Below are 26,304 nucleotides of genomic sequence, written 5' to 3'. Positions count from 1 at the left end.
CTTCTCTGTGAAGGCCACAAACTAGGTTGTAAACCATAAACTTTATGTATTCATGAGATTAAAATTTGGAAACTTCTTAGAACCTTGTGGCATTCTCCTTGAATAATTGGAAAAAGTGACAACAAAAACCAAGTGACGCCTAATGTTAATCAAAGATTTTGCTTTAGAAGTTAGATTACTTAAGCATTTTTTTCCTGTTAGTTTTTTAAGTCACATAATATATTTATTAAACAAAGAGTTTAATATAGTTCTTAGAAATATGACACTTCTTCATTATTACAACTGCAGAGCTTAAAAAGATAGTTCTGTAAATATAGCTTTTAATTAACACAATGAAAATGTTAATGCTGTCTTTAATACAGTTTTAAATTTGTGTGCAAGAAAAATCAAATACATGCTAAATTTTCACATTATAAAAATTGTATTTAAAGGCATTTTATATTTTTATAGTATTTGATAAACCTCAGTAATTGGATTATCTTAATGAATCTGAAAATATACAGGAAAATGAGTCATATTCATGTTGCTGAGTTAGAAATGCAATGTATAAAGCTATACCAAAAATACCCAGGAATATTATCATTTATTAGGTTGCCATAGTAAGAATGTAATATTTTTAAAGTCCTCCAATACCTTTATCAGCATGACATCAACATTCTCTCAATTAATAAAATTAATAAGGAAGGAAATTGTAAATTTGTATCCTGAGTCCCCAGAAGTATAATACACTGTCAGCCATTAAAAGGTGAAAATAGAAAAATAAACACTGGGTAAAGCAGAATTGTTTTGTTTAACTGTGTAAAAGAATAAATTGATAAACATTTTTAGTCTGTTCTCAAAACACAAGCAGCTTAGCTTTAAAATTTCGTGAGATCACTATTAGGCTTACAAGGCATTACAAAAACTCTCTGAAAAACAGAGTTAAATTCCATTTCAAAGCGCTGTCATGAGCACAGGAAACCTGCAACAAGCCTTTAGTATCATTTGGATAAGAAATAAGGGAGACTCAAAGCAAAAATATCAAAAGGTCAAGAGGATTCTTTACTCTCAGTAATTGCCTCGGAGGCTTTTTTTCTTTTCCTTTTTTCCTCTTGATACATTGTTTTTAAAGGGTTGTCTGAGATGTGAAAATATAAAAATGCAATCATAATAAGAATTCAGAAATCATCTGGGAAGGTGAAAAGACTCTCTTATTTCTCATTTGGCTATTGAAGAGTGGCCAGATCAGCAGACCATCCTTGAAACCCCAAAGTCTTTCACATTTGGGTACAATTTTATTTGATTTGAAATACATTTTCCCAGTTTAAAAATGTTAACTATCTCATAGTGCAATTGAAACTTGCCTTGTGTCAAAAACAGGAAATTCTGAGGAGAAATAGACTGTGGATACATGTCAGATGTTTCTCTTTTTTTCCCCCCTCAATTCCTTTTTTAGACACACAAAACCCATATGCACACACATATATTAATATATATAATATATGCAGATATTGATGGAATTCTGTGAGTTGAAAGAGGAGGAAGATGTCTTGAAGGATCCATATCTCTCCCAGCAGATTTGTGCTATTATCACTGAAATGTGGCCTTCAGTCTTGAAACAGTTAAAAGAGTTCTACGGCCACAAAAGAAGAGATGTCTTCAGAATTATCTCCCGCCTCACATTTGCTCTTAGGCAAGCAGTTTAAAAAAGCCCAGTGATTGAGCCAGTGATCCAATTTGAAATGCAGAAATGATTAGAGCTGCTTGCCTCATTTCATATCGAAATTCTCTGATTTATGACAGGGCTGCAGCCAAGATCTATCTCCAAAGGGAATTAGTGTGCAAGTTTGCATATTTTTGTTATTTAGGTTTCTGATAGCAGCTGCTAGCTAGAAATACTGAACTGGGAGGTGGTGGGGCAAGGATTTTCAGCCACTGGAGCTGAAGAAAGATAAGAGCTTTCTGTTTAGGACACTGAGACCCCTTGACCAGCATATATCTGTGCCACATGGGCGTCTTCTATCTGTGTACATTTAAGAACTTGCTAATAGTGTCGATGTGAGAGTATATGTACACACAAATTATGAGGTTCAGGGAGCCTGGGAATGTATTGGAATGGTTAATTCTAGTAATGGAGAAAAGAATTACCAAAATTCTGTCTCCATGTTTTAACTAGTGGAATTTTAATGAGGCATAATACTTCAATCATGCGACTGACCTGTGGGGCAGAGTATAGAACATATAATGAAACAGAAATAGAATTCTGAAAAAAAAATTATTACCTTATCTGGAATTTACATGGAGTGTTAACAGGAAATTATGCAGCAGTTATAAATGAAAAATATGGGATTTAATGTACTTATTAATAAAGATTTGTTACATACATGATACCAGTATCCCAAATCTGCTGTCTGCAGCCATCCCCAATTTCTAATGTTGCTGTCCTCAGATACCTCATTTAGAGTCATCTTATTACCATGAAGCTAATGCCAGCTTCTCTTCAGTGAGTATTCATTCCAAGAAAAAAAAAAAAAGGAAAATATCTTTTGCACAAGTCAAGGGGTGCAGACTTTGTATCAGTTACATTAAAAGATTAAACAGGTACACACACACACACACACACACACACACACGCGTGCATTTGCAGGTGACTTTGTCAGGCTGGGCCAGTGCTTTCCTTGTATTTGTAGATCGTAATCATTGTTGGCAAAAAATCGTGGTTCCTCAAGTAAAAAATTCCCTTGAAAGAAAGATGTGCGACTGTCAGTCTACATTAGCACTGCAAGGAGCAAAGAAATCATTGTGGGAAAGTTTATTACCTTCGCTGCTCTCAGCCTCCGTATGGAGTCATTGTGGCCTCGAGTCTCAGCTCTGCTCCTCAGCTGACCTCGCTGTTATGCAGCTGGGCTTCTAGGTATTAAAACCGCTCTCATATTTCACAGAGTATTCTCCAGGGGAACCCAGGGTTATTGTAGTAAAAACTTTAAATTTTGATTATCTCCTTCGTTGACAAAGAATGCAGTAAGATCTTTAAAGACATCTTTAAACCAAAATGCCTGAGTTATTCCTTTTAAATCAGCCCATCTCTTCTGTTATGGGGCTCTTTGACTTCCACTTATCTTGCCTAATTTCAGGACAGTAACCCTTCGTTCAGTTTATGTCTCTTGCATTTAGGAAGGAAATTGTGCCAGTAGCTCAAACAATTAATTTCTAAAAGATTCTTCATTCAAGAAGTGTTTGGCAATACACTTTTTTAAACAAAGAACAAAGTTTTCTTTAATATTGTAACATTTTTTAATGACTTTAAAAAATTTTAAGACTATATTGAAGATTTATCACTCGGTTCTAAATTTCAAACGCTTGCAGTTCTAATCTACAGTCATTTTATTCACAACCTAAATATTAATAGTATTTTTAGTGCCAAGGGCTGAGATTAATATTTTGTTGTTTGAGATGTTCTTAACACTGTGATGCTGATCTAGTCCTTCCATTTTACAAATAAAGAAGCTAAGTTCAGCTTCATTCAGTTACTCTTTTAAAAGCATTCAGTTGTATCAGTGCAAACCATGTATTTGAACTCAAATCTGACTTAAAAGGTCTTAACCAGTTGAATTATTGTAATGCATATGTATAGTTTCATTCTAATAATGGCCCTCCTCAGCATTCACATTAATCATGATTCAGTCATGAAGTCTTTCTTTGATTCAACAAACACTTTTTGAATCCCTATCATGAGTTAGACACTGTAAAAGGGACTAAGGAAAGACGAATGAATTAGGTTTAGTCTCTCCCCTCAAGAAGTTCAGTCTAATGAGAGCAACAGATATGTAAACATATAACTGTAGTATAATGAGTTGATTGCCAGTGAAAGCACATGCAAGAAATTATTTCTTTAAAAAAAAAAAAAAAAGAGCAATAAGCCATAGAAACAGCCTCTGGCTAACTGGGGCATAAACAACATTTATGGAGAAGATATGGGGGGTGGTTCACAGAAAAAGAACGAGGTCAAAGAAATAGGTTTAGAAAAGGACAAGAATCAAGGCTACTTAAGGCTGGGAGGTGTCCCATAGTGGGAACCACTGTGCAATCTTATCAAGGCACTTCCATAGGCAAGAATGAGCTCCAGCAAATTTTGGCCTTTGTCTTTCTTTGTTCAGGATTTAGGTTCAGGAAGGGAGTGCTTTATCAGCCTAGATTGGGTCACATCTCTGCCACTTGGCTAGGGAAGGAAGGGCCCCTAGATGAATACTCCAGTGTGTGTATCCAACAGAGGAATCACCCAGAAACACATAGGAAGCGATTATCAAAGGAGCTGGACCAGATGCTAGCCAGCCATAAAACAGAAATCATTCCCTAAGGGTAAGTCTGAGGATGAAACATTTAACTGTCTCAAGTGCCCAAGGAAAGCTTCTCAAAAGCTATTTTCAGAAAAGTTTTGAAGGATGAATTTACTCAGCAAATAAATTTGAAATGTAAATTCCAGGGAGAAGCAAAAGCATATATGAAGGCATAAAGGCAAGTGTTTGCAGTGAAATGTAAGCAATTGGGATGAAGTAAGGCTAATAATGAGGGTAAAAAGAAAGATTGGTATCAAGGTAACAGGAAACTTTCCATGCCAGCCCCAAAACTGGATGCTGTTTTCTATTCAGTGGTGATGGGCTAGAGAATATTAAATATGGTGAACAATTTTTGCCAACATTTTAAAAATCAACCTCCTGGCTAAGAGCATCTCTCTTATAACCATTGAGTGAGCACATGACTTTTTTGTATGCATGCTCAGTCACTTCAGTCGTGTCTGACTCTTTGCGACCCTATGGCTTCTCTGTCCATGGGATTCTTCAGACAAGAATACTGGAGTTGGTTGCCATGCCCTCCTCCAGGGGATTTTCCAACCCAGGGATTGAATCCAGGTCTCCTGTGTCTTCTGCATCACAGACAGATTCTTTACGGCTGAGCTACCGGGAAGCCCCCAACTTTTTCCTATGTCTTTTTAATCTATATGTTACTCATGATTAAATCCCAAAGGAGAATTGTATAGCATTCACTAATATCTTATAACTGGTTTCCAAAATTATCCAGAATATATATGTATTTTTAAAGAATCTGAACTGAGAGGGAAGCAAGGAAAGCAAAATTAACTGATATCTTACTTTTGTCTGAAAGAAAACACAAAAATAAATGAAAAGTTGTGTAATAAAATTGGCCAAAATGGATGAAGCATTTTTAGTATTTAGTAGACACCAGTTCTGTGTATTCTTTAAACACTTATGGCAGATAGTGGTATCCATATCAGAACATGGAGAAGGCAATGGCACCCCACTCCAGTACTCTTGCCTGGAAAATCCCATAGACGGAGGAGCCTGTTAGGCTGCAGTCCATGGGGTCGATAAAAGTCGAACACAACTGAGCGACTTCACTTTCACTTTTCACTTTCATGCATTGGAGAAGGAAATGGCAACCCACTCCAGTGTTCTTGCCTGGAGAATCCCAGGGACGGGGGAGCCTGGTGGGCTGCCGTCTATGGGGTCGCACAGAGTGGGACACGACTGAAGTGACTTAGCATAGCATAGCATATCAGAACAGGAGTATAAGTTGTAAATTGTATGAGTGAAAGCATGTTTGGATCCCTGTTGGTTACATGCTTAGTCTAGTTAAGTTAAAAGGAATAAAAATGAATGAAGAGAAATCATTAAGAGAGAAAACGAAATATGTTAAAAAATCAGACAGAGAGTAAAGGTTTTTCTTTCATTCCCCTTTTCTTTCAGTCTCTGCATTTTTCTAAGATAGAGGGAAAGAGAAAAGGAGAAAAAAGAAAAGACCATTTATATTAAAGGTTGTGCTGTGCTGTGCTAAGTCGCTTCAGCCGTGTCTCTTTGCAACCTATAGATTGTAGCCCTCCAGACTCCCCTGTCCAAGGGGCTCTCTAGGCAAAAATACTTCAGTGGGTTGCCGTGCCCTCCTGCAGAGGATCTTCCTGACCCAGGGATGGAACCCGGGTCTCTTATGTCTCCTGCATTGGCAGGCGGGTTCTTCCCACTAGCACCACCTGGGAAGCCAATAATGAAGGTTACATTTCCTTATTAGCACTGTCCCCAATGCAGAGGAATTTACATGCTCCCTAACCAAGCTGACGAGAAGGCAATGGCATCCCACTCCAGTACTCTTGCCTGGAAAATCCCATGGACGGAGGAGCCTGGTAGGCTGCAATCCATGGAGTCGCTAAGAGTCAGACAGGACTGAGCGACTTCACTTTCACTTTTCACTTTCATGTATTGGAGAAGGAAATGGCAACCCACTCCAGTGTTCTTGCCTGGAGAATCCCAGGGACGGGGGAGCCTGGTGGGCTGCCATCTATGGGGTCGCACAGAGTGGGACACGACTGAAGTGACTTAGCATAGCATAGCATAACCATGCTGATAAGCCTATTGAGAAAATGATATTCTACTTTTCCTGTAAAGCCTTTTCAAATTTAGTATCAATCCTAAAACTTCTAGAAGTTTCTTAGTTAATTTTGCAACCAAAGCTTCTCTTGTATAGCAGAGGTGGGAAAAGAGCTCATGGTAGTTAAATCATTTTTTTCCTATAAGAATTTGCTCTTTAATCATCATATAAAGTAACTCAGGACAGAGGAGATCTCTGTTTATTAGACCTTGATCTTCTTTTTTTGTGCATGTGATTATGAAATTCCCCAGGGTCCCTGGCCCTCTCTCCCCAGTTGCTTTATCTCTAAAACTTCAACTAAGCAAGGTAGCATCTATGGTGATTTTCAGCACATGGTGTCAGGAAATGGACAGACATACTTCCCCCACTGCTTGCTTCTTATTTCTTTACTCCAAAAGTGTAGTTAATAATATTGTTCTTTAAAAAGTAGAATGCAGATTATACACTGAAATATTTCTGTTTTCAAGGCTTATATACTTGGACTTCCATTTCCCAAGACAGCTCTTTTGTACAACTGCATCCTTACCTTTCAGTATATATGATAGGTGTATATATATATATATATATACACCTTTCAGTATATATGAAAACTGTGTCTCAATATTTGTGATAAAAGGGGCATTTTTAATAGATTCTGAGTTTTTGGTTTAAGTTGAATGTTAGGGTCCTTGGCTCTGTTTAGCATCTCTGAAAATCAGGAAGAAACCTTTGGTTTGGCAGGAATTGACACATAAGTTTTAAAAAACTTATTCTTTCTATGTTTATTTCGAATCATTTTGAAATTTCATGTAATTTGGGTAAAAATAGTGTCAGACACTGAAATATTTCTACTTATTTCAAACTGGATATGGAGATATGTTTAAAATATTTATCATTTAGAAGATTGTGTGTGTGTGTGTGTGTTAATGAGAAAAAGAGAATAGAGTTAAACTTCTCACCTGTGTGATTTTCTCATAAACATACTCGGTATACACTCATTAGCTCTAGATGACAGCACAGCCATGTATGAAGTACTAACTGTAATAGAAGAAAAAAAGAGATTTTTTTTTTTTTTTACATTTAAGCCATTTCCAACTTTTCTTGTTTTTCATCCTATTCAATGTAGATAAATATTCTAATAATAAGGATATGGATGGATATCAACCTATCTTAATTTAATAATATAAGGATAGCATAATAATACATTTGAGTTATCCTTATCCTAAGCTAGGAAGAAAATCTCAGTGTACTACAGCATCTTTTAAATGGTCTCCTATTTAATTTTTCCCGTGAATAGTGCCTTTCATTTGGGAATGGTAGTGAATCGAATTTCTCCTAGCACTGGTGCACTATCACTGCATTATATAAAACTATTAATGAGGATAAATATTAAACATGAATAGTTATTGCAGGTGTGAGACATCAGATGAGAATTCAAAAAGGATTAAATTCTACAGAGGATCATTATTTAAGTTCTTTCCAGCCCTCTTGTTCTGCTGCATAAAACTTACTTTAGTACCTCTCTGGACTGTTGTAACATCTGTTGTTCTTGGGGGAAAGGAAAAAAAAGGTCTTTTCTCCTCCCCTCTTTTTGGTCAGAAATGGCTGTGTTATTCTGCAGTGTTGGCCCAGAATGCCTTGCAGGGAGTAAGCTGTGTTCTTCTCGTGTTCTGACTAATTAATTCCCACGAGATCTGCTCCTTACAACCAGACTCGCTCGCTCCGAGTCCAGCAGTGGGAAGGACTGCCTTTGGGAAGGTCACTTGAGAAAGCTGTACTACACACACATGAGCATCATGTAAATAAAAAAGAAGGTGAATGACAAGATAGTTAACATCCAGGAAAGTTTTATAAGAGAGAATTGATCTGAAATGATTGCTGTTATTTCTATAAAGGGCTTTTTATCTGTCACAGTGAGCAAACTTTCAATGTAGAATACACACTTGCCAGGTTATAATCGTAGTCTTTGAGCTTTGCACCATCAAGTCGCTTAAATGTGATTACATTTTACTGAATGAGTAGAAGATTTTTTAAATTAACTTTTGGGAAAAAGATCAATTCTTCCCTTCTTCTCCCTTCAAAAATAAAATGATTCCATATATGTTCACAAAAATATCTTACCTCACCTTCCAGCTTCTCATATTTAATAAACTCTAGTTTTATTTCCAGGGCCCTGATTTTCTACATCTGCCTCCTTTTTTTCTATATCTGCCTTATAAAAGAATTGGTTTTAATTTCTTGGGACTGACCAAGAAAGATAATGAAGTCCTTTCAAAAACTCTTTATGTGTGAAACCCTGTAGGAAAACCCTAGAGCCTTCTTACTTCTAGCAACCAATTATTATATACAAAAAAACTTTCCCCAATTATGAAGTCCACTAATGCATCCGGCACAGACTCAATTTCACGAACCCTGTTGCAGAGGCAGCATTCACATAATTAACAGGAAGACACTGCATGTGGCCAGACCTTCTGCTAATTGATTAAATGAGTCTGTTCCTAAATCAGATTCTAATCACACCAGCAGAGTGCTATGGAGCATTGCATTTCCAACAGAATTTGCAGGAATCTGAAATGTGCACCTACAAAAATACCCAGTACGTGCCATGGAGGGCTGCTTCAAAATGGAACCAAAGACAAAATAAAAAATACAAAAGGCCCCTTTGCTCTGTTGAAATGCCACTCTCCCCAGTGGGCTTTCTTTGGTATTCCCACTTCTATTTGATCGTTGTCCTCCTGTGACATATGTGCAAACCTAAATGATACAAAACCAACCATATTTGGTTCTGGCTTCATGATTATTTTAGTTAGCAAGGGCTGGAGAGTTTGCCTGCCGTTTTCCTAGTAAAACACAAGACCTCCTGCTTGTCAGTTTTTCTTTTCTTTCTTTCTTTTTTTTTTTTCTAAGGCCGTAGTGTTCCCTAAGGGTTGTGAGAGAAGTTCATCCCATTGAACTGGTCAGCAAGATATCATTAGCTTGTTGTGTTCATGAAATCCAGGGGTTAGAGCACCAAGCGTCACAAGCCAGTTTCTTTACCTCCTTGAGCTGATCAGAGGATCAGAGTATCAAGGAAGGATTAGCACTGACTTGGGATTTGTGTGATTGGTTAATTTATTGCGGCAATGGCAGGCCTTTCATCTATGGCAACATTTAATCAGCACAGCCATGGAGGCTATTACCGGTTCGCTCCTTTCTCAAGTCAGCCAGGGCTGCACCATCAGCCCTATCACAGCTCCCCTGAAATTTCCAAATTATCTGGAACAGGCTTTAGCCTCACAGTAATAAAAATTAGAAGAGATTCCTGATAGCACTGGTGGAAAAGGCTTTCACTTGCACAGGGCAAATTATAAATAGTATGAACGTGCACTTAAAAAAAAAAAAAAATTCTCCACCTCTTAAGAGATGTGCAGGACTTATCACCCCTGCTCTGATCCAAATCCTCATGGTTGAAAATTTATATTAGATTTTATCAGACAGGCCTAAGTCTAGAAAAATCAATGAAGGTTATCTTTTATGTTGCAGGAACTTGTGGAAATATTGATTTTCATTTTATAGTGAATTTGGAGCATGAGTTGGTAATCACTGCTGAGCCGACCACAATGTTTGCCTACTGTATCTTTTACTGAGTTTTGCTCAAGTATTTAAGATACTATATTCCTGTTGATTTTCATCTACACTATGAAGACAGATGTTCCTAAAACACAAAGTTGTACTTGGTAAAAGTACACCCAAAAGCTTTGTATCCACAGTGATGAGTGTAGTGTTTTGAGACTACAGCCTGTCTATTAATGGTAAATTGGGGAATGGAAGCACTCTGAAATTTTTGTAAGATGATTTCTTTTCTGTGTACTTCAAGTTTATAAACCATAAGAGAGGTTTTTTAAAAAGTAAAGAAAAGCTGCACACATATGGAAAGAAATGAATTAACACGTTGAGGTTCTGCTAAAAAAAATAAAATAAAAGGAGGGGGGAATTTGAATTTTTTCAACTTAACTAGTATGTCTCGGTAAATGACAAATACTGGTCAGAATGTCCCCAGTGTAGTATTTTTTGATGTTTTATTCTCTTGAATTCATTAATTTATTTTTATTTATTCTTCCTTCTTTTATTTAACTTAAAATGTTTTGTAGTTGATATAAGCTAGACAGCTTTAGGGGATGATTGCTCATTTTTTTCTTGAATGTTTAAATCATCTTTATACCTCGTTTGTTAACTCTTTTTCTAGAACTGGAGTATGATACATTGTGTCACTGCAGTTTATTTATAATGTATATCTAAGGTTTTATAGCAAGAATCTTAATTTAAGAGGAGAAACTTGTTTATAGGTAATAATTCTAGGATAGGCTCAGAAATTCTTTTCCGGTGACTAAATCTTTCAGACTTTAGCATGATTCTTGCAGTGTTTTGTCAGATTTTCTGAGAAAATAATGCCTTTTAATGTTTACTATGGATATTTTTAAATGATAATAAATTTAGATGTATTCTTTTGTCTTGTGCTAAGTACAGATCATCATTCGATGTACAGCTTTAATTTTCTCCTCTCTGCCCAGCAGAGTTCAATGACAAACTCCCCTGGGTTCCACGGGTGAGCCATCTTCGTTCTCTCACTCGCAGCTATTTTCCTGAACTTACGCTTGGCAGCCAGCAACGTATCATTTCTCTCAATCACCACCTAAAGCCATGCTCCCATACTGAACGGCTCCAGGGAATAGCCAGCAGTCTTTTTATTCCTCTGATCGTACCCAAAAGATGTCTCAGCCAAGGAATTAACAAGATAGCGTATGAAAATGCCGAGCCCAGTAGCTGGCACATGGTAGGACCCGCAGATGGCGGTGAGTAGTTCCATGATTGCTTGGGAAAGTCTATAAGGGCACTCCAGAGAATTCATCACCTGTTCCCTGGGCTTGTTACCTAATTAACTGGATTTGGACATGTCTACTCATGACCATCCTTAGGTATAATGATGACAGAAGTGTTACTTTTTTAGCTCCCTCCCTCTGCCCCGTCCCCTTTATTCTTCATTCCCAATGCCTACTCCCTCCCCTTTCCTTACTCTTCAATTCTAAATTACAGTAAATGCATCTGAAAGTAAAGATAACTCACGACTGCATGTAGCCATGTCCCCACTCCCTGTCTTCTGTCCCTCTTGTGTTTCTTCTAGACAAGAAGTAAGATGCTGGGACTAGAGGTTCTGAAAGGAACAGCAAATTCTGAGGCTTTGTAGAAAGTCTTACTGTTGATGACATTGCCTGGACTTTAGACCTGGGCCCCTCTATTTCTCATGTGCATTAGTGGAAGTAAAGAAGAATGTGTTAAGGACCCTGGGTGCAAACAATGGAAATGTGATTGAATCAACTTTATAGAAAAGGGGAAATGTATTATCAGAGCTGTAGGATGTCTTCTGGAAACCTAGAGGAGGAGTTCACAGGGCCTCAAGATTGATTTGTAACAAAGATTCACTATTCATCAAGACATCTTGACATTTGTAAGGCTTGTAATTTCTCCTACTGAGCTCCATTCCCCTTCCTCTTCCTTCCAACTGCTCTTTCAATGAGGAGAAGCCTCTGATCTTTACAGCTCAGAGTTGCATCCACCAGGGATATCTGTCCTGGACTCTTTCGGTTTTATCTTCAAAAGCCCTAGGGAAGAGACTTACTGTCTTAGCACAGATGACCGTCTCTCGACCAGCACTAGAAGGTAGAAGAGAAGTAGTTTTCAAAAAACTAGAGATTGAAGGCAATTTCATAGTACCCACTGCAACTGGAGAAAATGCAGACTGCCTTCGGAATCCGAAGGCCTCTGCTGCAGAAAAATTGTGTATTTTGTGAATGCAAATTACAAGAAGGTAGGTTTGGTCAATATGAGATGTGCTGCCTTTTAAAATAGTGAATTTGTCTCTTTGTCTAATTATTAGAAATATTCAACTGGGTAGACAGTGCATTACACTATTCATTGCTACTGCTTATATTTCCTATCAGACATAGTCTAAAGAGAAGCTTGTGCTAACTGGAACCTGGTCCAGATGAATTTTAAGATGCCAAAATTCAGTTTTATTTATCTAGTCTATATCCTTATAATACTTTTATATCTATCATGTATTCTTAATAGTGAATTGGTACATTAAGTGGCTCATGTGAATGATATATATGTGTGTGTGTTTATATATTTCAAGATAATTATGTGTGTGTGTGTGTATATATATATATATATATATATATATAATGTATTTGTTTGCCTCTTTCAGATTTTACTTTCGTCTGTTAATTTTGGCCATAGACTTGCTATTTATATGAATATTTGATGTAGCATACCTTAGGCTACATTCTGATAAAAAAAATTATTTGACTGGTAGGTGACATATTGGAAGCACACAAGTTTAGAAATGTCCACAGCTTTCTCATTACCATCGATGTTGTTTGCCTGAAGGTCACAGACTAGAAACTTTGAAAATGAAGTTGCATTTTATATTATATCCTCCCCAGCTAAGGAATTTATTCTGAGAAGATTACTGATAAACCATTTTCAGTACACTTTATTTTAGTCTGAGCAACAAACTAAACTTTGTTTGGTTGACTTACAAATGTACCGAGATGCACAGAGAATCGCTGTGATTCATTTCATGATTCTTGCATTGTAGAGCAGTATGCACCCTCTCTCCATATGGCGGCTCTTTGCTGCCAAAATTTTTATGGTGTTAGGCAATAGCAAAGGGATTTCATACCAAAAGGTGCTTCAGCTTTGGTTACCTCACATAAAATAAGACTTGGCACAGAGCATTTTACAGTAATGGCATACAAATCTAGAATTATACAGATTCTTGCTTATAGCATACAGGATGCTCAAATGGTTTGTCACTGCATTATTAAGGCATATGAGACTATAAATTTTATAATCTAACAATTGATTTAGTCTGAGAATGAAACTTGTATCAAGGTTATTAATGCACAGTGGAAAATGGTTCTGCAAAATTAACAATACAGGGAAAGTGTGGTAAAGACAAGCATCTTTGCAAATGCATGTTTCTCTCCACAAAACATGACTGTTCATTGTTTGGTGGTTTTCTTTCTCTGATAGATGAGTATGATTAGTCTTACCCAAATTTTCACTCACTATGATTCTATAATAGCTCTCATCTCTATATTTAAATATCAATGCACTCTGAATATCTGGAAATCACGATCTTTCAAATCAGAAAGTTCTGGTATGAGTCCTGACATTCATAAGTGACCTGAAGTCGCTCAGTTTTGTCCGACTCTTTGGGACCCCATGAACTGTACAGTCCATGGAATTCTCCATACCAGAATACTGGGGTGGGTAGCTTTTCCCTTCTCCAGGGATCTTCTCAACCCAAGGATCAAACCAAGGTCTCTCACATTGCACACAGATTCTTTACCAGCTGAGCCACAAGGGAAGCCCTGACACTCATGAGTACTGTGTTATTCGTAAAGATAAATGACCTCTCTTAACTTCAATTTCCTCATCTGTTTGAAAAAATAAAAGTGAGTAACAGTCCAATTCATATCTGCTTGATCGGGGGCTTAAATGAGGCTCGTTTGCTTAGCCCATCATTTCTCCTACCTGAAACACTTTGTCACTTGGTTTCCATAACAGGATGCCCTATTCGTTTTCCCTACCTTACTGGATATACTTCCTCAGTTTCTTTGGCCAAGAATTCAACTTCTAAATATTGGTAAATACCAGGAGATAATCTTTACATTCTACTCTTTTCTTTAGATGACTTTATACTCCATGACTTTAACTGCCATAAATTAACTGATTGCCAAATTTAAATTTCAGCCCGCTCTCTCTCCTCTGAACTCCAAACTCATACTTTTAATTGCCTACCTGACATCTCTACTTGCCAATAAAGACGTGGAGATCAGAACTCCAAACCATAAACCCTATAATTGCTTTTCTCTGAGTCTTCCCTGTCTTGACCGATGTCATCACTATTCACTCAGCTGTTCAGACCCCACACCTTGGAGTTGTTCTTGATTCTTCCAAATTCTTCACTGACTTTATATCCAGATTCACCCATAAAATCTAATCACTTCCCTCCAACTCCATAGTTATCAACCTCGTCCAGGCCACCATCTCCTATTGCCAGATATCACCAGCAGTCTCCTAACTCATTTCCTCCTAGTCATTCATGTCCCCTAAAGAACTGTTCTTCACTTGGCAGCCAGAATGGTATTTTAGCATGAAAATCACAGCATGATGTTCTCCAGGCCATCTATTCTTGAAGTGAAATTGGAACCTTTTGGCATTGCCTGCATATCCCTTACATCAGTGGTCCCCAGCCTTTATGGCACCAGGGACCAGCTTCATAGAAGACAATTTTTCCATGGACTGGGATGGGGAGATAGGATGGTTTCAGGATGATTTTCATAAGGAGCATGAAACCTAGATCCCTTGAATGCACAGGTCACAGTAGGGTTTGTGCTCCTATAAGAATCTAATCCCACTGCTAGTCTGAAAGGAGGTAGAGCTCAGGCAGTAATGCTAGTGATGGGGAGCAGCTGTAAATAGAGGAAGCTTTGCTGGCTCTCCTGCCATTCACCTTCTTCTGTGAGGCCCAGTGTCTAACAGGCTGTAGATCAGTACTGGTCTGTAACTTGGGGGTTGGGGACCCCTGCTTTTCATGGTCTGGCCTTTTCCTAGCCCTTTTTCTTCCACTCTCTGCCTTTGTGACCTGACCATGATCACACTGATCTACTTGGTGTTATAGAATATATCAAATTCCCACCTTGATGCCAGAGAAGGCAATGGCACCCCACTCCAGTACTCTTGCCTGGAAAATCCCATGGATGCAGGAGCCTGGTAGGCTGCAGTCCATGGAGTCGCTAAGAGTCAGACACGACTGAGCGACTTCACTTTCACTCTTCACTTTCATGCATTGGAGAAGGAAATGGCAACCCAGTCCAGTGTTCTTGCCTGGAGAATCCCAGGGATGGGGGAGCCTGGTGGGCTGCCGTCTATGTGGTTGCACAGAGTCGGACACGACTGAAGCGACTTAGCAGCACCTTGATGCCTCTGCAGTTCCCTCTGCCTGGAACATTCCACCTCTAAATCTTCACATGACTCATTCCTTGACTTCATTAAGGGGCATGAAGACACCGTTTTTGAGGCAGAGCACATCTAGACTATTTAAAAAACAAAACAGAACAAAGCAAAGTTTCGTCATTGTCTCTGTATCGTTGCTCAGCCTAAAATTACTTATTTACCCTTGATGTATTTATTCTTTTCTAACAAAAATAAACAAGATCGTGAGTTCCATGAAAACAGATATCTTTGATATTTCACTATTTCATCAGGACCTAGAACATACCCAGTAAATATTTGATGAATGTATGAATGAATGAAATAACATTCTTAAAAGATTTTAACATGTACTCAGAGAGTTCAATAAATGTTCATTTTCATTCCCTTTTGCATTTTGTGTAAATTACTTAGAAATAACTCATGCATAGAGCTGGAGTTTGCATGGTTATTTTGCTTAACATATTAACAATAGTTGAAATCTCTGTTTGGCTTTTTAAGATATTAACGCCACCACAAAGCAGCTGAGATGGTGAAAATGTTTGATCCAGGTTCAAATCCTAATCCATAACTCTTTCAGCTGTTAACAGTAGATGAGTCAATACACTTTTGAACTCGATTTCATTGCCAAAGAAATGTATATTTCTCAATACCTCAAGGTATTTTCCATAAAGAGAAAATAATACACTTGTTTAACTTATGTCATGTATGAAATAGAGTAGATACTTAGTAAATATGGCTTGTATCTGAAGATAGTAATTCCTTTCAAGTTAATGTTCCTAGCAAATTAAATTAGCAAGTGATCTATTGTTTCATCTATATCATTAATATAATTGATAAATAATCCCAGATAGAAGACTGACAGTTGTGTATTCCTAAATGCTGCTCTTGTAACATAAGCAACTATTCTTGGAAAACCCATTGTAGTTAATTTCTGTGTTGATTTGGAGAAAGTGTAATCTTAGTAGATTTTAAGGCTTCTTGAGTTATAGTCTTCTGGTTATATTTTGTATAAGAGCACTTCCTTGGTGCTTTTGTGTCTCAGGTTGCTCTAAATCATAACTGTTAGAGTCTGCAGCAAAGTATGACTTTTTTTTTCAAATTACATTGTTTGTTAAGTGATTTGGCCCTTTAATTTTAAACATTAACCATTTTTCTGAGTATTGATACAGAGAAATTTTATTTTCTCTTTCTCCCATTAACTTTTTGTATTTTCCTCTCACGTATTTGGTATTTTGTACTCTAAATACATAAACCAAAGACAACCAAAAAGAAACAAAATTGGTTGACATTTTTGTGCGTGTATATGTGTGTATGAAGACAGAGATAAAACATATCCATCTTTGTTTTTCATGTCTGCTTTTAAATATTACCTCTCCATATCCCAAAAGAGGGCATATTTTGTTATGTCAATTTCCATGAAATGATTTTTCCAGTCTTGGTTATGTGTTTTATTCATTATTTTTCATATATATATATTTATGTGTGTGTGTGTGTGTGTAGTTGCTGTTTACTCACTAAGTTGTTTTCTCCTCTTTGCAACCCCATGGACTGAAGCACACCAGGCCTCCTTGTCCCTCCCCATCTCTCAGAGTTTGCCCACGTTCGTGTCCATTGAGTCAGTGATGTGATCCACCTGTCTCATTCTCTGCTACCATCTTCTCCTTTTGGTTTTAGTCTTTCCCAGCATTGAGGCCTTTTTCACTGAGTCAGCTCTTGCCATTAGGTGGCCCAAAGTATTGGAGCTTCAGCTTCAGCATCAGTCCTTCTAGTGAATATTCAGAGTTGATTTCCTTTTAGGATTAACTGGTTTGATCTCCTTGCAGTCCAAGGGATTCTCAAGAGGCTTCTTCAACACTACAGTTCAAAAGCATCAATTCTTCAGCATTCAGCCTTCTTTACGGTCCAACTCTCACATCTGCATGTGACTACTGGAAAGACCATAGCTTTGACTATATGGACCTTTGTTGGCAAAGTGATGCCTTTGCTTTTCAATACACTGTCTAGGTTTGTCATAGCTATATGTATTGTATATGTTTTGATTTTTCAGATCTTATTTTCATTTGAGTTGGTATAGTATGGTGATGAAGAGCTCAGCACTACAGTCAGAATGCCCAGTCTTCAGTCTGGACTGTATCACTTGTTGAACTTGTGGCTCTGGCCCACTTAACCTTACCTTTGTCTGTGCCCCATTTAACTCATCTTGTGACTCGAGCTCTTAATATGACTGCTGCTGCTGCTGCTAAGTCGCTTCAGTTGTGTCCGACTCTGCGCGACCCCATAGACGGCAGCCCACCAGGCTCCCCGTCCCTGGGATTCTCCAGGCAAGAACACTGGAGTGAGTTGCCATTTCCTCCTCCAATGCATGAAAGTGAAAAGTGAAAGTGAAGTCGCTCAGTTGTGTCCGACTCTTAGCGACCCCATGGACTGCAGCCTACCAGGCTCCTCCGCCCATGGGATTTTCCAGGCAAGAGTACTGGAGTGGGGTGCCATTGCCTTCTCCGCTTAATATGACATATATGCATATTTTGTGAATGATTATGTGAAGCACAAAGCATGAAGGTTGGCATAGAGGAAGCACTCAGTAAACACTAATTATTACTGTCATTGTGTTAACAACGGGCTTCCCTGATGGCTCTGCAGTGAAGAATCTGCCTTCATTGCCAATGCCGGAGACCCCAGTTTGATCCCTGGGTCAGGAATATCCCCGGAAGAAGGGAATGGCAACCTATTCCAGTATTCTTGCTTGGAGAATCCCAAGAACAGAGGAGCCTGGTGGACTACAGTCCATGGGGTCACAAAGAGATACAGCTGAGTGACTAACACGTATGTTAACAATAAACTATAACAGACTGTATTCTCTGTCTCCTTTTGGAAAGTTACATGTCATCTTTCGGTACTATCCACATTTGGGCTTGATATTACCAAATTACAGAATAAGATAGGATAGCTTAAAGAAATTTCGACCAATCCTTATCTTCCAAACAAGGAGACTGAAGCTTTGAGAAACAGCTTAGTTGATCACATTCCCAGTTAGAGGAAGCACCATTTCTGATCCCCTGCTCACACTTCTGCTGTTTGTTTGGTTTGTTTTTGGTGAAGAGGAGAAAGTAAGTCTTGTCTTTCTCTAACTGGCATTTATCCACCTTCAAATTATCCTCTCTTAGACTATCCCTGTATTGAGTAAAGCATTCTTTTCATAAGACTGTGCTAAATTCCTAATAAATCTAACAGAATTTCCTCCTTTAATTTTAAGATTTCTGCATAGGTCTGTCATATCTTCTCATACTATTTGGCCCTCTCTCTTCCTCAGCCATCCCTTAGAATTTTTTTCTTCTGTAAATTTATGGGATTAGCTCACAAATGTGATTTCAGAAAGGGAAAGGGACTGAGTTCCTTTCTTCCTTATAATTTTCCCTCCTGTTGGTTGAGACCTGATACTTCATGATGAAATTACTCTTTGAACTGAAGACTTGATTGATTGATGAAATGCAAATACCTCTGGGTGAGAGATAATTTAGAATATAATAAATCCTATCTCATGTGAATGAAGGATCTGAGAAACTAGGGAGGGAACAGAGAAGGACTCTGATACCTTAGAAGAGCAACTCCATTCACTTTCACTCTCAAATATTAATATCTCACATCCCCCAATTAATGAGCTGTTTAAATCCCCAAAATGCTATGAGAGGAAGTGGGCCTCAGCTCATTCTTTCAACAGATTCAGGAGCTATAACTCAAAAGAGTTAAATGTGTTTGTTCACAGTCACCTGTTTATGGTAGCAGATGGCCTATCTTATCACCTCACTAAGGGGATAACCTTCCAACAGGAAGTTCGTATCTGAAAGTCCACTCTACTGATCAAAACCTCTCCCAGCAGAGGAAGCCTCCGTCATATACCTGAATTGGTAGCCTGTCCTAGTGCTTTCGATCTCAACCTCTACGTATGTTTCTTAACACCTTTTTATTAATATCTATTAATAATTTGGTCACCTGATGCAAAGAACTGACTCACTGGAAAAGACCCTGATGCTAAGAAAGATTGAAAACAAGGAAAAGGGAATGACAGAAAATGAGATGGTTGGATGCCATCACTGACTCAGTGGATGTGAGTTTGAGCAAGCTCTGGGAGTTGGTGATGGGAAGCCTGACATGGCACAGTCCATGAGGTTGCAAAGAGTTGGAAAGGACTAAGTGACTGAATTGAATATCTATTAAATATATAGTTAATTAAATACCCTTCAAATATCACTATTGGTTATTGCTACACATGATTCAGTTAAGTTCAGTCACTCAGTCATGTCCAACTCTTTGTGACCCCATGAACTGTGACCCCACCAACTCCCAGAGTTTACCCAAACTCATGTCCATTGAGTCTGTGATGCCATCCAACCATCTCATCTCTATCGTCCCTTTCTCCTCCTCCCTTCAGTCTTTCCCAGCATCAGGGTCTTTTCCAGTGAGTCTGTTCTTCACATCAGGTAGCCAAAGTACTGGCGTTTCAGCTTCAGCATCAGTCCTTCAAATGAGTATTCAGGACTGATTTCCTTTAGGATTGACTGGTTTGATCTCCTTGCAGTCCAAGGGACTCTCAAGAGTCTTCCAACACCACAGTTCAAAAGCATTAATTCTTCAATGCTCAGCTTTCTTTATGGTCCAACTCTCACATCCATATGTGACTACTGGAAAAATCATTGCTTTGTCTAGACAGACTTTGTTGGCAATGTCTCTGCTTTTTAATATGCTGTCTAAGTTGGTCATAGCTTTCCCTCCAAGGAGTAAGCCTCTTTTAATTTCATAGCTGCAGTCACCATCTACAGTGATTTTTGGAGTCCCTCAAAATAAAGTCTCTCACTGTTTCCATTGTTTCCCCATCTATTTGCTATGAAGTGATGGGAACGGATGCCATTATCTTAGTTTTTTGAATGTTGAGTTCTAAGCCAGCCTTTTTACTCTTCTCTTTCACTTTCACCAAAAGGCTCTTTAGTTCTTCTTTGCTTTCTGCCATAAGTGTGGTGTCATCTGCATATCTGAGGTTTTTGATGTTTCTCCCGGCAATCTGGATTCTAGCTTGTGCTTCATCCAACCCAGCATTTTGCATGATGTACTCTGCATATAATTTAAATAAATAGGGTGACAATATGCAGCCTTGACGTACATGATCTTTTATATTTCTGATGACGTTGACTTCAGTTATTATTCCCCATGTGGAAGATGCACTGCATACTCCATGTGAATACCCAACCAAAAAGTGTAATTTGTTAATCATTTTTTGAGTTCTTCATATGCAGTTGTTCCGTTGCTAAGTCATGTCTGACTCTTTGTGACTCCATGGATTGTAGCACACCAGGCTTCCCCTCACTTTCTTCTGGAGTTTACTCAAACTCATGTCCAATGAGTCAGTGATGCCATTCAACCATCTAATTCATATATAGTATCATATGCAAAAGTTAAACATACTTAGAAGTTAGAAATGCTAGATATATAAAAAGGTTTTTTAATTTGTACCTTTAATAGAAATAGGGAAATATTATGGAAAATTGGGTCTTACAGAAGTTTTATCTCATTTTAGACATGTTGAATTTGATATAATCATATAAAAAAAGACATAACAAATATCTCATATCTAGAAAGAAACATGCTTAAAGAAAGACAACAATCTGAGCTGAAGATTTGAGATTTGAAAGAAATATACTGGAGGTATTGTTAATTTACAAAACTCAGTGTGAAGAACTAAAACTATAGAAAGCTGAAGTGACTTATGAGCATTATCTATTTTAATTAGTCATAAAGTTTTTTTTTAATTTACTTATTTTAATTGGAAGCTAATTACTTTACAATATTGTAGTGGGTTTTACCATACATTGACATGAATCAGCCATGGGTGTACATGTGTTCCCCATCCTGAGCCTCCCTCCCACCTCCCTCCACATCCCATCCCTCAGGGTCATCCCAGTGCACCAGCCCTGAGCACCTTGTTTCGTGCATTGAACCTGGACTGGCGATCTGCTTCACATATGATAATATACATGTTTCAATGCTATTCTCTCAAATCATCCCACCCTCGCCTTCTCCCAGCGTCCAAAAGACTGTTCTATACATCTGTGTCTCTTTTGCTGTCTCGCATATAGGGTCATCGTTACCATCTTTCTAAATTGCATATATGCATTAATATACTGTATTGGTGTTTTTCGTTCTTACTGTCTTCACTCTGTATAATAGGCTCCAGTTTCATCCACCTCATTAGAACTGATTCAAATGTATCCTTTTTATAAAGTATTGGTGAACTCTAGTGTAGAGGACATTGATACTGATGTTGAAATGTCAGAAATCATAAGACTAGTGATAAAAGCAAATGCCATGGGACACAATGAAAAAAAAGGCAATTACAAGCAATGTATCAACAAGTACAAAATGGTACAGTGCAATGATATTCCCAGGGGACGTAGAAGGGTGAGCTGAGGGAAGGAGGTTAATTGGGAAGTGCTTCCTCAGGGCAGTGACAGCTGAACAAGGTCTGAAGGAAGTAATGGGTATGAATTGGTTGAGAGGAGCAGGCAGGAAATTCAGGATTCAGCGAATGGCTCCATCAGAAGATGAAAGAAGAAATCAAGCCATACGTAGGGAAGGAACAATGGGCCATTTTGCCTCCAGTCGAAAGACTAGGTGAAAACTAACAAGACGTCCTTCTGGAGAGGTTTGGAGGAAGACCATTGTCAAGGCAGTAGGGAGTGGGAGTTTACAAAGGACCTTGAATGCTAATCATGCACTTTGAAAGATCCAGACATTAAAATATAATTTTGTTACGGGACTTAGTTTTCTAAATCTAACTATTCATGAATTTCTAGTGCACAGCCTCCCATTGTCAAAATTACATGGAAATATGTGTTCTTATCCCCTTCTCCCTCGCTGTTGAACTCCCTTTTTGTCGACCTGTACAGGGAGAATAGAGTGCCTGATGGATATTTGTTCTTGGCTAAAATTCTGCATAATTCTTTGAAATATTATTCTTCCTAGCAAATGTTAACAGTTGCTAATGTCATTCAAAAATAGTTGAGGAAAATATGTTTGTGAAACATACAGCATTTACTGTCAAATCATTTCCTGAGTGAAAGGAAAATACAGTAGTACTCTGCTGTTTATTGAATGGGAATCCTTTAATGTTGTCAAGGATTTCATCAAACTGATGCCTTAAGTAAGCAGAAAACCGTGTGCCCTCTGTTGTAATGCCTGCTTCCTAGTGGTGAGGCCGCCACCCCACTCAGCTGTCCAGATGGGACCACCACCCATCACAGTCCTCTCAGATAGGATAACCAGAGCAGAACTACTCTGGAGCAAGGCAATTATGAATTTCTTGAGGGGGAAAAAGGAGAGATAAGTGCAAGGAAGTCAGCCTAACATGGTCCATGGGTAGTTCCAGGCAGCAAAAGGGTTAATCAGATTTTCATTTTAGATAGTCTCCTTAGTAACAATCAGAGAGCCCAGGCTGTATCTTTTCCATTTGTAGAGAATGTTTAGATTTACAGAGTAGCTTAGCTTATTATATACCTGCCTTGATTGCTGGATAAGGCTTGTGATTAAAAACAGAATAAGATTCATTTTTATAATATTGTTAAGAGCAAAACATTAAAAATGATGTCACTGGTGGGCTAGGATTCTGGGAAAATACTGATATTGGAACTCCAGTGTCAACAGGGCTCCTTGAAAACGTGAAATAATGAAGGTCAGTATATTATGCTTAAATTGTTAGTGAAAATGGGTCTCTGTTCCTCACTTTTAAGAGTGACTCTGAATCCAGGAAACAACAACCGGCTAACAACACGATAAGAAATTGGACATCAGCCTGATTTTTATGCCAAGTTGCATTAAGTTCTCGGAGATGCATTTGTTCATATCATGGATTAAGTGCTGTGTGGCCCTTACATCAGGAATTGAAAAAAAAAAGAAAAAAATCTTGCTTGAAAAGTGCTTATTTTCAGAATATCTGAAAGAGTCAACTAATGACACGAAAAATGTCGAGGTCCTCAATTTGCCCATTGGCCGCATAGCAGGAAAACAAACCTGACGTGGGGCTTTGCACATGGCCTCAAACCTCACCTGAAGAGACACATTTCCTGGGGGCAGAGGAAAGCGTTCAGTCTGTTTCTCAAGACCAGGTCTGTCTGGAGCAGCTGCTGCCAATTAGTGACAAGCGCTGGGTAGTGAGGCGGCGATACAGAGAGCTCCCAGAGTTCAGCAGTTTCAGAAATTACTCTCTGAAACAAGAACAGAATTCTTAGGAGCGCAGTTCATCCGAGTGCCATGGCAGTAACTTGGTAACCAGTGAGCCCACTCAAAACATCTCAGAAGTCACTATGTCAGGCTTCGGTGGCCACCGAATTTATGCATTATTTACAGAGCGCTTCTGACTTACTTTTGCTGATTATACTCACTTAAAAATGCCCCAAGTTCCACCTTTGCCATTCTGCAAGTATCAAATATTTAACCAAGAGAGCTGCAGGAGAAATTGTAAAAACAAAATGAACAAACCACAACTTGGACTGTATCTACTCCAATTTGGAAAACGGGAGAAAAATGTTTTGAAAAACAGGCATAGCTTGATAATTATATTGGTGGCATTGATATCAGTTAACTCAGACTGCTATCTTTCTGCTAGCTGCTCCACGGGATTAGGGGAAGGGTGGGTTTGTTGCATGCTGAAATAGAGAAGAATGGTCATCTTGGTGCGTGGGGTAATTTGTGAGATAGGACACCTGTACCTCAAGGGTAGACCTGTTCCAGGGGAGTTGATGCAGCTCAGAAAATTCCAAGGATTAGGGGAGAATGATTTCACAATCTGGGAGACAGGAATAGAGAAGGGAGAAGGCAGAAGACAAATCCTATTAAAATTTTTCCTGGGGCCAGAGAAAGATAAGGAATATCTTCCCTCCCTTTCTGTCCTTCCTCTAACAAATGACCATTATTCCTGGACACAGGAATTTATACCTAATATATAGCTAGATTAAGAGCTAAATAACTTTCTTGTAATCTAACCTTGAAACTTTACCATTTGCAGTATTGGGTCTATGCCAATTCCTTGCTCAGTTTGAATAAGATACAGATTCTTTTTGAAGAAAAAACAATTCAGTAGGTTCAAGGTTTTCCAGGGATTTACACACTGCCATTTGAAAAACAAAAAGTTAAATAAATTAAAATATTCTATTTACTGTTATTTTGAATGTAATATTTTTTACTACAAAGATATGCTTTGCCATTATGTAAGATAAAAGTGTATCTGTTGTCATGTTTGTTGTGTTAGGATCAAAATGAAAACATCAAATTGAAAAAAATGCCCCAAAATAATAAAGACCCCAAGGGGACTACAGCCTCTGGTTTGAGAAACACTGATGAAGGTGAAAAATGCATTTTGAGTTATAAATTATGCATTTGCTAATGAACTCTTATAGTCCATTTATAACTTGGATTCTCTGTATTTAATCATTTCACACTATTTTTTTCCTGTTTTGATTAAGGAATGTTTTTAGCGCAGTCATCTAACATTTCCAACATTAGTAATGTCATTAAACCAATACTGAAAAATAAAGTAAGATCGTTGACAGAGAAACAAACTATAAATATTTGGTTAGAGTGTGGAAGAATTTTTCAAATGTCTAATAATATATTTAGACTTGGCTTTTTATTAGAAAGTCTGTGAACTTTACTGTCTCCTATGCTCATTCTCCCTCTCTCTCCAGAATCACTACATATTTAAATTATCTCTGTGTATGTAACATTTTAGCATGTGAACCAAGACATAGTCAAAAAGACAGATGTTCCAGTAAACTGAAAAAAAAAAAAAAAAAAAGATAATGTTCATTCCCCTGGGATAAATAGTGGAAAGTTCAAACAATCATTTTCCTAACATTCTTCCAAATTCATGGGTGAAACTTGGATTATCACTCACTTATTTGACAGAATTGTCTTCCATCACCATCTCGAATCTCCTTCCTCAGGATCCGAGTCACTTTTGCAATTATTTCTCAAACCAAGTCTCTCATTGTCTTGGGAATACCTAAGACACCCCCTCAACCTGATTCTTGATCCTTTTCCTCTCCACAACCCAGAATTTAACACCTTGCAGTCATTTTTAAAATAATGGTTCTTTTGTCATCTTTACTATGCTTAGGATTGCCATCATCCATTGGAGGTCATCAGTATGTATTAGATGGTTTAACTGAAATAGAATTAAGTTGACTTCAGCAGAAAAAACCATATATATACTAAGAATTAACATGCAAACAAAATAGCAGGTTATGTGATTTAATATGAGATTTTCAACTGATTGTTCAGTTGCCAACACAGGCAAATGATGACCAAGCTCAGTAACGATGTTACCATGCTACAAAATTTTCTTTTTGGACCAAATAAAGTCTAGTTGAGTGGGAAAGAGAGATAAGGGTGGGGTGAGGAGGAAGTGGCCAGGGAAGGAATGGAAAGGGAAGGGAAAAGATGAGAGGAGTAGGGAAACAAAACTCTGGAGAAGATGGTTATAAACAATATCAACAATTACTATTGGGATACATATCAAAACAACTTGGATCAAAAGCTGATAGACTTAAGGATATAAGCATTTTAGATGAAGAAAGCAATAAGCACGATACTCAGAAAAATCAACGAAAAGACAGCTTTGATAAGAATATTGAATGGTTTCTCTGAAATTTGGTGGGAAGGAAGGGCAAGGAAAAGTATATGAAAGATGAAAGGAGGTCCAGGTGGCTTTTGACTTCATTTTTCTCCATCTCATTGAAGAGGAGTAAACACTCTCCAGTGCATCCTTAGCCTCTCACCCTGTGCATGAACCAGGTCTTTGTAGGACCCATTAGCTTC

General features: G+C 38.1%; 1 protein-coding gene across 7 annotated transcripts in view; it reads left to right on the top strand.

Moving 5' to 3' along the window:
- ZFPM2 (zinc finger protein, FOG family member 2) overlaps window positions 1-26,304 on the top strand; it is a 525,437-nt gene that overhangs the window by 301,897 nt on the left and 197,236 nt on the right. Inside the window, exon 1 of one of the 7 annotated variants that reach the window (XM_061439170.1) lies at window positions 316-11,231. The exons of the other annotated variants lie outside the window; for them this stretch is intronic. Coding sequence (XP_061295154.1) covers window positions 11,226-11,231 — 6 coding nt within the window. The 5' untranslated portion in view covers window positions 316-11,225. Of the gene's footprint in view, window positions 1-315; window positions 11,232-26,304 lie in introns of those variants that run through there. 7 annotated transcript variants of the gene reach the window in all.

Source organism: Bos javanicus, chromosome 14, assembly GCF_032452875.1.
Source record: "Bos javanicus breed banteng chromosome 14, ARS-OSU_banteng_1.0, whole genome shotgun sequence".
Taxonomy (NCBI): domain Eukaryota; kingdom Metazoa; phylum Chordata; class Mammalia; order Artiodactyla; family Bovidae; genus Bos; species Bos javanicus.
Note: the sequence above shows the minus strand (reverse complement) of the source record. Positions and strands in the feature narration are given on the sequence as shown.